The 13324-nt window shown below is 37.7% G+C and overlaps 1 protein-coding gene across 1 annotated transcript in view; it reads right to left on the reverse strand.

The window, feature by feature from the left end:
* ZPBP (zona pellucida binding protein) overlaps positions 1–13324 on the reverse strand; it is a 129086-nt gene that overhangs the window by 49329 nt on the left and 66433 nt on the right. Inside the window, exon 5 of the mRNA XM_023743098.1 lies at positions 8217–8435. Within this exon, the coding sequence (XP_023598866.1) occupies positions 8217–8435 (219 nt within the window). The remainder of the gene's footprint in view (positions 1–8216; positions 8436–13324) is intronic.

The raw sequence follows: 13324 nt of genomic DNA on the forward strand, positions 1-13324 counted from the left end.
CCAGAAGAAAACATTCTTTGATGATTACAAAGGTGGGGAGGGAGGCAGAGAGGTATTCAGGGGGGAAGCCAGAGGGGTATTCACTAACTAGATAGTAGATAAGAACTATCTTAGGTGAAGGGAAGGACAACACACAATACAGGGGAAGTCAGCACAACTGAACTAAACCAAAAGCTAAGAAGTTTCCTGAATACAACCAAACATTTCGAGGGACAGTGTAGCAGGGGCAGGGGTCTGGGCATCATGGTTTCAGGGGACATCTAGGTCAACTGGCATAACAAAGTTTATTAAGAAAATTTTCTCCATCCCACTTTGGTGAGTGGCGTCTGGGGTCTTAAAAGCTTGCAAGTGACCATCTAAGATGCATCAAGTGTCCCAACCACCTGGAGTAAAGGAAAATGAAGAACACCAAAGACACAAGGAAAGTATTAGCCCAAGAGACAGAAAGGGCTACATAAACCAGAAAATCCATCAGCCTGAGGCCATAAGAACTAGATGGTGCCCAGCTGCCACCAATGACTGCCCTGACAGGGAACACAACAGAGAGTCCCTGAAGGAGCAGGAGAAAAGTGGGGTGCAGAACTCAAATTCTAGTAAAAAGACCAGACTTAATAGTCTGACTGAGACTAGAGGTCCCCTGACGCTCTGCTAGCCCAGAACTGAAACAATTCCCGAAGTTAACTCTTCAGACAAAGATTAGACTGGACTATATGACATAAAATGATACTCGTGAAGAGAGTGCATCTTAGCTCAAGCAGATACATGAGACTAAACGTGCAGCTCCTGTCCAGAGGCAAGATGAGAAGGCAAAAAGGGACAGGAGCTGGCTGAACGGACACAGGAAATCTGGGGTGGAAAGGAGGAGTGTAATGTCACATTATAGGGAGAGCAACTAGGGTCACATAATAATGTGTTTATAAATTTTTTTATGAGAAACTCCCTTGAACTGTAAACTTTTAAGCACAAGTTAAAAAAATAAAAAGAGAACCTATAGACTGGGAAAAAAAATTCTGGTTATAACAAATTCGACAAAGGTCTAATCTCTAAAATCTATAGGAAAATCTAACACCTCTACAACAAAAAGACAAATAATCCAATTAAAAGTTGGCAAAGGATATGAACAGACACTTCGCCAAAAACATTCAGGTGGCTAACACACAAGGAAATGCTTGTGATTACAAGCCATAAGAGAAATGCACATCAAAACTACAATAAAATACCATCTCACCCGGACATTACTAGCACTAATCAAAAAACCAGAAAAATCAAATTTTGGATAGGCTGCGGGGAGACTGAACTCTTAAGCACCGCTGCTGGGAATGCAAAACGGTACAACCATTTTGGATGACGATAGGGTGCTTCCTTAAAAAGCTAGAAACAGAAATGCCGTAAGATCCAACAATCCCAATACTAGTAATATATTCTAGAGATATAAGAGCCGTCACACGAATAGACATATGCACCCCTATGTTCATGTTCATTGCAGTATTATTCACAATAGCAAAAAGATGGAAACAACCTAAGTGTCCATCAACAGATGAATGGATAAACAAACTATGGTACATACACATAATGGAATGCAACATACAACAGCATACAATGCAATGGTAAAGAACAATGATGAACCAGCGAAACATCTCACAACATGGATGAATCTGCAGGGTATTACGCTGAGTGAAATAAGTCAACCATGAAAGGACAAATGATGTTTGAGACTACTATTATAAACACTAATGAAAAGGTTTACATATCGAAAGAAACCATTTCTGATGGTTACGAGGGAGTAGAGTGGTTAGAAGGGAAAAATACTAACTAGACAGTAGATTAAGCGGTAACTTTGGTGCAGGGTAAGACAGTACACAATACTAGGGCAGTCACCACAGCTCGACCAAGACAAAGTCAGAGAAGCTTCATGTTGCTGTTAGGTGCCATCAAGTAGGTTCCAACTCATAGTGACGCTATGTACAACAGAATGAAACACTGCCCGGTCCTGTGCCATTCTCACAATCATTTTGCATAAGCCCTCTGCTGCAGTCACTGTGTCAATCCACTGCATTGAGGGTCTTCTTCTTTTTCTTCGACCCTCTATGAAGCATGATGTCCTTCTCCGGGGACTGATTCCCTCCTAATAACATGTCCAAAGTATGTGAGACTTAGTCTAGTCATCCTTGCTTGTAAGGAGCATTCTTGCTATACTTCTTTCAAGACAGATTTGTTTGTACTTTTGGCAGTCCATGGTATATTCAACATTCTTCGCCAACACCATAATTTAAAGGCACCAATTCTTCTTTGGTCTTCCTTATTCATTGTCCAGCTTTTGCATGCATATGAGGCAACTGTAAACGCCATGGCTTGTGTCAGGTGCACCTTACTCCTTGAAGTGACATCTTTGCTTTTTAACACTTGAAAGAGGTCTTTTGCGCAGATTTGCCCAATGCAATGCATTGTTTGACTTATTGACTACTGCTTCCATGGGTGTTGACTGTGGATCCAAGTAACATGAAATCCTTGACAACTTCAATCTTTTCTCCATTTATCATGATATTGCTTATTAGTCCAGTTATCAGGATTTTTATTTTCTTTATGTTGATGCATAATCCACACTGAAGGCTGTGGTCTTTGATCTTCATCAGTGTTTCAAGTCCTCTTCATTTTCAGCAAGCAAGCGTGTTTCATCTGCATATAGCAAGTTGTTAATGAGTATTCCAATCCTGATGCCATGTTCTTCTTCAGATAGTCCTGCTTCTTGGATTAGTTGCTCAGCATACAGACTGAATAACTATGGTGAAAGGATACAACCGTGATGCACACCTTCCCTGACTCTAAACCATGCAGTATCCCCTTGTTCTGTTTGAACAACTGCCTCTTGATCTATGTACAGGTTGTTTATGAGCACAATTAAGTGTTCTAGAATTCCCATTCTTTGCAACGTTATCCATAATTTGTTATGATCCATAAAATCGAATGCCTTTGCACAGTCAATAAAACACAGGTTAACATCTTTCTGGTATTCTCTGCTTTTAGCCAGGATCCATCTGATATTAGCAATGATATCCCTGGTCCCATGTCCTCTTCTGAATCTGGATTGAATTTCTGACAGTTCCCTGTCAACACACTGCTGCAGCCATGTTTGAATGATCTTCAGCAAAATTTTACTTGCATATGATATTAATGATACTTTTCAATAATTTCCACATTTGGTTGGATCACCTTTCTTGGGAATAGGCATAAATATGGATCTCTTCCAATCAGTTGGTCAGGTAGCTGTCTTCCAAATTTTTTGGCATAGACAAGTGAGCACTTTCAGTGCTATATCTGTTTGTTAAAACATCTTAACTGGTACTCCATCAATTTCTGGAGCCCTGTTTTTCACCAATGCCTTCAATGCAGCTTGGATCTCTTCCTTCAGTACCATTAGTTCCTGATCATATGCTACGTCCTGAAATGGCTGAATGTTGACCAATTCTTTTTGGTACAACAACTCTGTGTATTCCTTCCATCTTCTTTTGATGCTTCCTGTGTCGTTTAATACTTTCTGCATAGAATCCTTCACTATTCCAAGTCAAGGCCTGAATTTTTCCTTCAGTTCTTTCAGCTTGAGAAATGCCAAGCATGTTCTTCCTTTTTGGTTTTCTAACTCCAGGTCTATGCACATATCATTATAATACTTTACTTTGTCTTTTCATGCTGCCCTTTGAAGTCTTCTGTTCAGCACTTTTACTTCATTTTTTTGCTTTTGCTTTAGCTACTCAATGTTCAAGAGCAAGTTTCAGAGTGTCTTCTGACATCCGTTTTGGGCTTTTCTCTCTATTCCTGTCTTTTCAATAAACTCTTGCTTTCTTCATGTATGATGTCCTTGATGTCATTCTACAACTTGTCTGATCTTTGGTCATTAGTGTTAAATGCATCAAATCTATTCTTGAGATGGTCTCTAAATTTATGTGGGATATACTCAAGGTGGTATTTTGACTTTCATGGACTTGTTCTAATTTTCTTCAGCTTCAACTTGAACTTGCATATGAGCAATTGATGGTCTGTTCCGTGGTTGGCCCCTGGCCTTATTGTGATTGATGATACTGAGCTTCTCTAACATCTCTTTCCCATATGTACTCGATTTGATTCCTGTGTATTCCATCTGGTGAGGTCCACATGTATAGTCACCATTTATGTTGCTGAAAAAAGGTATCTGCAATGAAGAAGTTGTTTGTCTTGCAAAATTCTATCATGTGATCTCCAGCATCGTTTCTATCACCAAGGCCATATTTTCCAACTACTGATCCTACTTCTTTTTTTCCAAATTTTGCATTTCAATCACCAGTAATTATCAATGCATCCTGATTGCATGTTTGATCAATTTCAGATTGCAGAAGTTGGTAAAAATCTTCAATTTCTTCATCTTTGTCTTCAGTGGTGGGTACATAAATTTGAACAGTAGTTGTATTAACTGGTGTTCCTTGTAGGCGTAAGGATATTTTCCTATCACTGACAGTGCTATACTTCGGGATAGATCTTGAAATGTTCTTTGTGACGATGAATGCAATGCCACTCCTCTTCAAGTTGTTATTCCCAGCATAGTAGACCATATGATGGTCTGATTCAAAATGGCCAACACCAGTCCATTTCAGCTCATTAATGCCTAGGATATCGATGTTTATGCATCCACCTTTGACAATTACCAATTTTCCTAGATTCATACTTCGTACATTCCACATTTTGATTATTAATGGATATTTGCAGCTGCTTCTTCTCATCTGAGTCGTGCCATATCAGCAAATGAAGGTCCCAAAAGCTTGACTCTATCCATATCATTAAGTTCAACTCTACTTTGAGGAGGCAGCTCTTCCCTAGTTGTCTTTTGAGTGCCTCCCAACCTGAAGGGCTCATCTTCCGGCACTATATCAGACAATGTTTTGCTGCTACTCATAAGGTTTTCACTGGCTAATTCTTTTCAGAAGTCAACCAACAGGTCGTTCTTCCTAGTCTATCTTAGTCTGGAAGCTTAGCTGAAACTTGTCTGCCATGGGTGACCCTGCTGATAATTGAATACAAGTAGCATAGCTTCCAGCATCACAGCAACACGCAAGCCCCCACAGCACAACAAACTGACAAGTGTGTTGGGGAGAAGCTTTATAGACACATCCAAACTCCCTGAGGGACCTACTTACTGGGCTGAGGGCTAGGGACCATGGTTTCGGGTGACATACAGTTCAACTGGCATAACATAGCTCATACAGAAAATGTAATACATCCTACCTTGGTGAGCAGTGTCTGGGATCTTAAAAGCTTGTGAGCGGCCATCTAAGCTGGTCCCACCAAATCTGGAGCAAGGGAAAATGAAGGAAACCAAAGACACAAGGGAAAGATTAGTCCAAAGGACTAGTGGAACACAACTACCACAGTCTCCACCAGACTGAATCCAGGACAACTAGATGGTGCCCGGCTACCACCACCAACTGCACTGACAGAGATCACAATAGACAGTCCCAGACAGAGCTGAAGAAAAATGTAGAACAAAATTCAAACTCATAAAAAAAAAGACCAAACTTACTCGTCTGTCAGAGACTGGAGAAACTCTGAGAGTATGGCCCCTGGATACCCTTTTAACTCAGTACTGAAGTCACTCCTGAGGCTCACCCTTCAGCCAATGATCAGACAGGCGTATAAAAACAAAACAATAAATCAGGTAGTTAAACCATGCATATAAGACTAAATGCGCACACCAGCCCAGAGGCAAAAAGGCAGGAGGGGACAGAAAAGCTGGACGAATGGAAACAGGAACACAAAGTTGAGAAGGGGAGAGTGCTGACACATTGCAGGTTTAGCGACCAATGTCACAAAACAGTATCTGTTTTAATTGTTTAATGAGAAACTAATACGCTCTGTAAACTTTCATCGAAGCACAATAAAAAAAAAGTGAAAAGACAACCTACAGTCATTTACAATTCATATATCCCAAAGGGTGTAATTTCAAGAATATACAAAAATTCCTACAAATCTACAAAAAGAAGATAAACAACTCAATTAAATAATGGGCAAAGGACTTAAATAAATATTCCTCCAAATATTTTCAAATATATGAAAATAAGCCCTACATCATTAGTCATGAGAGAAATGCAATTCAAAACAACGAGATACTTCAAACCCACTAAGATGACCAGATTAAAAAATAATAACAAGTGTTGATAAAGATGTAGAGCAATGGGAACCTTCATACATTGCTGATTAGAATGTAAAATGGTATAGCTGCTGTGGAAAACAATTTGACAATTCCTGTAAAAGATAAACTTAAAATTGTCACATGATCCAGTAATTCCACTCTTAGGAATATACTCAAAAGAACTGAAAGTAGGTATTCAAATGAATGTTTGTAAATTAATGTTCACAGCAGCATTATTTACTATAGCCAAAAGGTAGAGACAACCCAAATATCTACCAACTGATAAACAGATAAACAAATATAGTTTATCTATGCATGGAATATTATTCAGCTATAAAAATAAATGAAATAAAGATACACGCTCCATCATGGATGGATCTCAAAACACGCTAAGTAAAAGAAGCCAGACATAAAAGGTTACACATTCTACAATTCCATTTTATATGAACTATTCAGAATAGGTAAATCCATACAGACAGAAAGCAATGACTTCTAGTGGCAATGAGAGATTTAGAGAGCAACTGCTTAATGGGCATGGGTTTCCATTCGGGGGTGATAAACATGCATTGGAACTAGATAAATGTAATGGTTACACAACACTGTGAATGTACTAAATGCCACTGATGTGTACACTGTAAATGGCTAATTTTATGTCATGTGACTTTCATCTCAATAAAAAAAAGAATAGGAAGAACAGGATGAAAAAGAAGGACAAAAAGAAGACAAAGGGAAGGAAGGGAGAGAGGGAGAATAGAAGAAAGGAAGAAATAACTGAATAATACCATTTCTTCCATATATATTATTCAACTAAACAAATACAGTAATTGTATGGACTTAAATTCAGCAAGAATTCCACAAAATTTAAACCTGATCCAGCCTAATTATGAAAACAGGTAATCCTCAACTTATTGTATAATAAAGATAAGAAACCAAAGACAAATGATCACAGCAGGAAATGGAGTTGCTGATACATGGGTGAGATGCAGAGATGAGTTAGGAGGAGCCGGAGGGCCATGTACAAACTACCTAAAATAAATTTGATGCATCCTATCTCCATCTGCATCTCCAGTGTAGAACTTTTTCTCCCCCCTCATGGTCTGAAGTACACTTCTCAGGTTTTCTAAGGACTCTTACACCTAGCAAAAAAGATCAAGGCACAAAGACTCCATAATATGAATGCTAACAGTGGGTCCTTGAAGAGCTTAACAAAGTCAGTTTTTTTCTGCTAATTTGTCTCAGGACCTAAAGAAAAACCCTCAGTGATTTTCTGGAAAAGAGAAAAGTAGTAAAAAAGATGAAAAAAAAAAAAAAAAAACCAGTAAAAATGGGGTTCAAATTCTCTTGTTCTTTTCCCTTAAAGCATCATGCCTCTCAATCGTGGTCTCTAAAGGTTTAGTCCTAGATGGCTCAAAATAGAGAAGGAAAAATCAGAAAAATGGGTACATACAATCAAACACTGATAGCAGAGGAATCTAGCAAAAAGAGGAGGAAAGAAAGGAAAATAGCAAAGCAATAGCATTTGAGACGAAAAGAAAATGGAGTCCTATTGCTCCTGGAACTCTTTAAAAACACATGGGATGGCTATTCCTAAGTGCTCATTCATAAACAGACTATTTATAAATCTAAAGTCTCTAGAAAACAAGTCTAATTTTTTTATTTTTCAGAACATATTGGACCTCCACTCTGCATTACAAGGAAAAGCACACAAAGTTGTTAGAACAGTCCTTCTGTTTCATGATATTGACATATCTTACAATAGCATGCTTTTACAAATTAAATCTGTATAGCTAAATATCATGATAGGTATTCTTTACACTAAATTCTATTCTATAGTAAATTACAGCAAGGAAATTATGAAAGATAGCAAACTTTTCAGTAAGTATATGGATCAGTAGAATTTTATTTGGGGGCTATTATCACCAAATCAAAGTACAGAATGTGGAAAATTCAGATTTAGAATATTTATATACTAAAAAATGCTGTTGGTAATTCACAATATATCTTTAAAATCAGATATCTGTCCTCAATTGGTTTTCTTCAAAGAATTCTACATGCTTACCTGAAAATGTAAAGAACAATTCATTTTGCAAACCAGCTCTCTGCATTTTAACACGATGGCATTCGGATTTAAGCAAGGAAATTTCACACGAAAGGTCAAGAACCAATTTGCTTAAAATCTGAAGAAGCTTCTTCTCAAAAGAAATATTATAGATACTGTTGCAGGGAGCTGCATGATATCGAGCTGTGAACTGGTAATAATAATGAGGCTCACGATAAGCTGAAAAAAATTAAACAAAGAAAAACATAAACATGGTTATTTAAGCAATCCAAATATCCATTGCATTCAAGAGAAATCATTGGGGTTAAATTTATAATACATGATTTTATATACAGCTGTATTTATTTTTATTTTTATTTTTATTAAACACTTATCTAGCACTTACTAAGTGCCAAATATTGCATAGGCACTTAATGAATATTAATTAATTTAAATCTCCAAACAATAATTTAAAATTAGTATTATTTTACAATAATTATGAGGAAACTGAAAGACACAGGGTTGTGTCTCGTGCCCAAGACTCAGGCTATCAAAACTAAGATTCCAACCCAGGCAGCTTGGTTCCAGAGTCTGTGCTCTTATGCTACCTCCAACTCAAGCTTAGATTCATCTGAGAAGAAATTAAGGTCATATAATTACCAACAATAGTTATTAAAAATAATTTTCTAATAAATTTAAAATTAGTTTTATTGAGTTCCAGTTCAATATCTGGAACTGAGACAATGTATTTTATTTTTCCTGTCCATTCCAAAATCTCACTGAAATGACACAAGAAATATAAAAATGAAAGTAAGTACACAATCACACCAGAAATCCAACAAGCTCATCTTCCAAAGAAGAGAACTCTATTGCCACTTGTGCTCCTCCTCACAGGTTCCTGACAATTTACACCAAGAGGAGAGTTCCCCAATCACACTGAAAGGAAGCCTGCCACTGTTCACTTTTCTACCTGCTCATTTAAACCAAATTTAAGCGCCTGTGCTGCAGAGCTTACTGTCAATCTCTGTATTCAAAGACACACCAGATAGCTTCTAATTGCTAAGGAAACCTCTATTATTTTCATTTATGGACATGAATGAAAATCACACAATCCCCCAACTTGGAGGAACTCCAAGAGCATTAAAGAGAAGCAAAACAAAGAAAAAGAAACAATTAATATAGACAGCATTAAATAAGTTTTTTAAATTCTAAATAGTAAAGACAGATAATATATACATAAAATAATTATAAAGCTATTATGGAAATGACTGGTAAATATGAAAAGTGTTCCTGAAAAATTAAAAAAAAAATACAAGCATAAATAATGAAATTTTTGAAAACAAAGTGAGGAATAAAAATAAAGCTAGAAATCTAATCATGTATTTGAAAACAAAGTAATGGAATCTTCAGGGAGTATAGATCAAAAATATAAACATTTGAAAATCTGTTCTGCATTCTCCCTCTTTTAATCAGGATTCTTCTATAAAATCTTTCATTAAAATGTTCAGTAATGTTAGCCAGGCGCCATCCATTTATTCTGGTCTCATGGCAAAGGAGGCAGTTGTTAATGCAGGCATTTAGTTACACATTCCATATCCTCCTCCTATTCCTGACTCTCCTTCTTCCTCTGTTGCTCCAGGTGAATCTCTATTCCAACTGTTGTGCCTTGGATGGCTGCCTGCAAGCTTTTAAGACCCCAGACACTATGCAAGAAACTAGGAGGTAGAACAGAAGCACTAAACACATTATTAGGCCAATTAACTGGGAAACCGGGACCCTTAACCTTCAAACCAAGGAACCAAATCCCATGAGGTTTTTGATTGTACATAAACAAAATCAGCAGATTAAAATGAGAAGTTTTAAAAGGAAAAAGACATATATGACTCTAGAAAAATGAGACTTATAAAAAATGGCAGAAAAGAGTCAATTGATAAATTATATACTGTAATTGGAAGAAAAGTCTCTAAAATAGATGACAACCATTAAAATCTGCAATAGCTGTTCTCAAAAGTTTTGGTCTCAGGATTTCTTTACATCCTTAAACATCACTAAAGACTACCAAAAGACCTTTTGTATGGGTTATATCTATCAATATTTATAGTATTAAAAAATAAAACTGAGAAAAATTTAAAATACTTATTAATCCATTTTAAAATAATAATAAACTCATTATATATAATAGTATAACAATTTTAGGGAAAAGTAACTACATTTTCCAAAGAGAATTTAGTGAGTAGTATTGTTTTATGTTTTTGCAAATATCTCCAATGTCTGACTTAATAGAAGTCAGATGGATTCTTATACCTGCTTCTGCTTTCTAACGTGTGATATGTTCCTTCAAGTTCAAACCCTTGCGTAGAATTTGCATTTCTAACAAGTTCCTAGGCAATGCTAATGCTGCTGGTTAGGGACCAATTCTGAGAACCACTAGTAGACAAGTGGTTTTCAAATTTTATTATACAAAAGAATCACCTGGGGATGTTGTCAAAATGTGGATTTGGATTCAGTATATCTGGGGTGGAAATGCAAATTCTCAACAGGGACTCAAACCAGAACAAACCAGTTCAAAGCCCTGGACTGAAGTATACAAAGAAAATACTGATATGTAATTGGAAAAGGAAGCATTTTAATAGCCTTTTCAGATAATTGTGGATGTTCTACGAAAACACACCAAACTCAACAAGTAGGAATTTCTTAAAATTTGTCCCAGTGTGGAATATGAAACCATATCAATAAAACCATCATCCATTGGTCTTCTTGTATGCTGAGTGAATGATTTATAATCTTGCATGATTTTGTAACATGATGTGTGAGTCATTTGAAAACTATCAGTTCACTGACAAGCAGAGATTCCAAATGTTGACAGATTACATTAAATATCAAGCAAGCACATGTGGTACTATCAAACTAAACTATCTTTAAGTATTAGGAAGATGTCAAGTTCATGGTGGCAGATACAAGTTTTCCAAAATTCTAATTTCCACTTTAAAGCTGAATTTTATCATTGTTAATAACTACTATCAGTTTTGTTTTTTCTTTCCATATTTGGGTGTGAAAAACCATAGTCTGTCAGTCATTCTTTCATTTAAAAATGATGAGCCATTAAAAAAAGTTGGTTTTGTAACTCAAATAATCATACAACTGTATTTTCTCAAGATAACAATAAGCCTTAACTATGCAAGAGAATTGCCTTGTACATACTACCAATTTCCTCACACAGATTAAAACACACACACACACACACACAAACTCCAGAGTCAAGATTATGTAATAATACTTTTTAGTGTTTCACTCTTAAAAGCATTCTTAGGGACTTCCAGGCAACATGGCACTATAGACAGAAGCACCACACCGTCCCTCCACAGTAAAGATACAAAAAACTAAGTCAAACAGAGACACACGTCAGTCCTGAAACCCTAAGCATCAAATGAAAAGATAAAGAACTCAGTCAAGCACCGAATGGAATAATAAACTGACCTAGAACAGAGAGCGAGGAGAGATACATGCAGAGGGCCCCTATCAGCTACCGCAGCACGGATCTGCCATCTTGGACTCCTATCGGAGATTGGCGAACAGGGGGTACAAGAAAGCAGCTTCACGGAGTTTCCAGCAGGAGACAGAACAACCGGTAATCAGCGATATAGGTTTCCCACGCTTCACCCTTCTTCACCCCCACTCGGCCTCCTCTGCTTCTTGCAGCCACAGTCTCTTGGCCAGGAAGCATCAGCTTCACCCCGGTGTCACTTGGATTTCACCCGCTCATACTGACCGACTCCCTCGGTGCCATTTGTTGGCTGCTGGTGTTCCTTTTTTCCACTTCTTTAGATTTCTTCCTTACCTCTCACCACCTCCCCCTCCTTTCTCTCAAATACCTGGCTCCATGTGCCATCTTTGCTTCTTCCTGAAACACTGCTTCTCAGCCCATGCTGCCACGCTGGTGGGACCCCTGGGGCTTTTTTTGTTTGTTTCTTCTGATTTGTTTGTTTGTTTTCTTTTCCTTTTCTCGGCTTGGGAGCCCCTTCTAGCAGGGCAGTACTGTGCAGCTTGGGAGCTACTCCCTTATTCTGCGGAGATGGACAGTGACATCACTGAGGGTGTTTTCTTTTTTCTTTTTTTTTGCTTCTTTGTTTTGTTTTCTTCTGTTTTTCCCTTTCATTTCCAGTTTCTTGTCTCTCTATACTTAACTTCTCTTCCTCTCTTCTGAATACATGGCACTGTGTGACACCTCTACCCTTTCTAGCCAGGCTGTACTTCACAGCCTGGGAGCAACTTCCCCAGTCCTAGCAGAAGCACACAGCGGGAACCCTAGGGGCTTTTCTTTTTTTTCCCTCTAATTTTTATTTATTCATTTTTTTCTTTTACCCTTTTTCTTTTTCTTTTCCTTTTTGTTTTTCTTCATTTCTCAGTCTCTCAGGTCTCCACTCCAACAGCAAGCTCCCTTAGGAATCTTTTTTATTTGTTTGTTTGTGTGTATGTTTTTGGCACCTGTTCCTCTCTCCTCTCTCTCTCTCCTCATTCCCATATCCATCTTATCTCCACACATCACAATCTCCCCCCTCCTTCCTGCCTACCTGCCGTGTGCACTGAACACACTCCCAAGTAGCACAGGCACAGCCTACTGGAACCTGCCCTGCACTGATTCCTGGTCCGCACTGTCAACCGTAGTATGTGCCACAAACAACCCAACCCAGCAACTCCCCTTCAGCTGGACCTGCCTTGCTGTACCATACCTGAGTGACTGACCCTGCCCATTGGAGAAGGAGATGAAAAGTATCGTGCCCACAGACGAGCAAACAAAAAACAACACACAGCCCACCTGCTCAGACATAACCAAATAAAACAAAACAGCAGAATGAAACAAACAAATCTACAATCAATAAATGAGGAAAATAACTACTGAATGCCTCGAAGACAACAGACAATATCAAAACATATACAAAAACAGGACAGGAAGTTTCCCGTAGGTGTCCAAAATAAAACACCAGATGACTTTCCAGTAGAAAAAAAGGCACTAGAACTACCTGATAGGGAATTCAAATCTCTAATATTCAGAGATATCTAAGAGTTAAAGCTAAAAGCACACAAAAATGAGGAAAAAATTGACAAATTTATGGAAAAGGCAGACAAAT

This window comes from Trichechus manatus, unplaced genomic scaffold (genome assembly GCF_000243295.1).
Source record: "Trichechus manatus latirostris isolate Lorelei unplaced genomic scaffold, TriManLat1.0 scaffold00235, whole genome shotgun sequence".
Classification (NCBI taxonomy): Eukaryota; Metazoa; Chordata; class Mammalia; order Sirenia; family Trichechidae; genus Trichechus; species Trichechus manatus.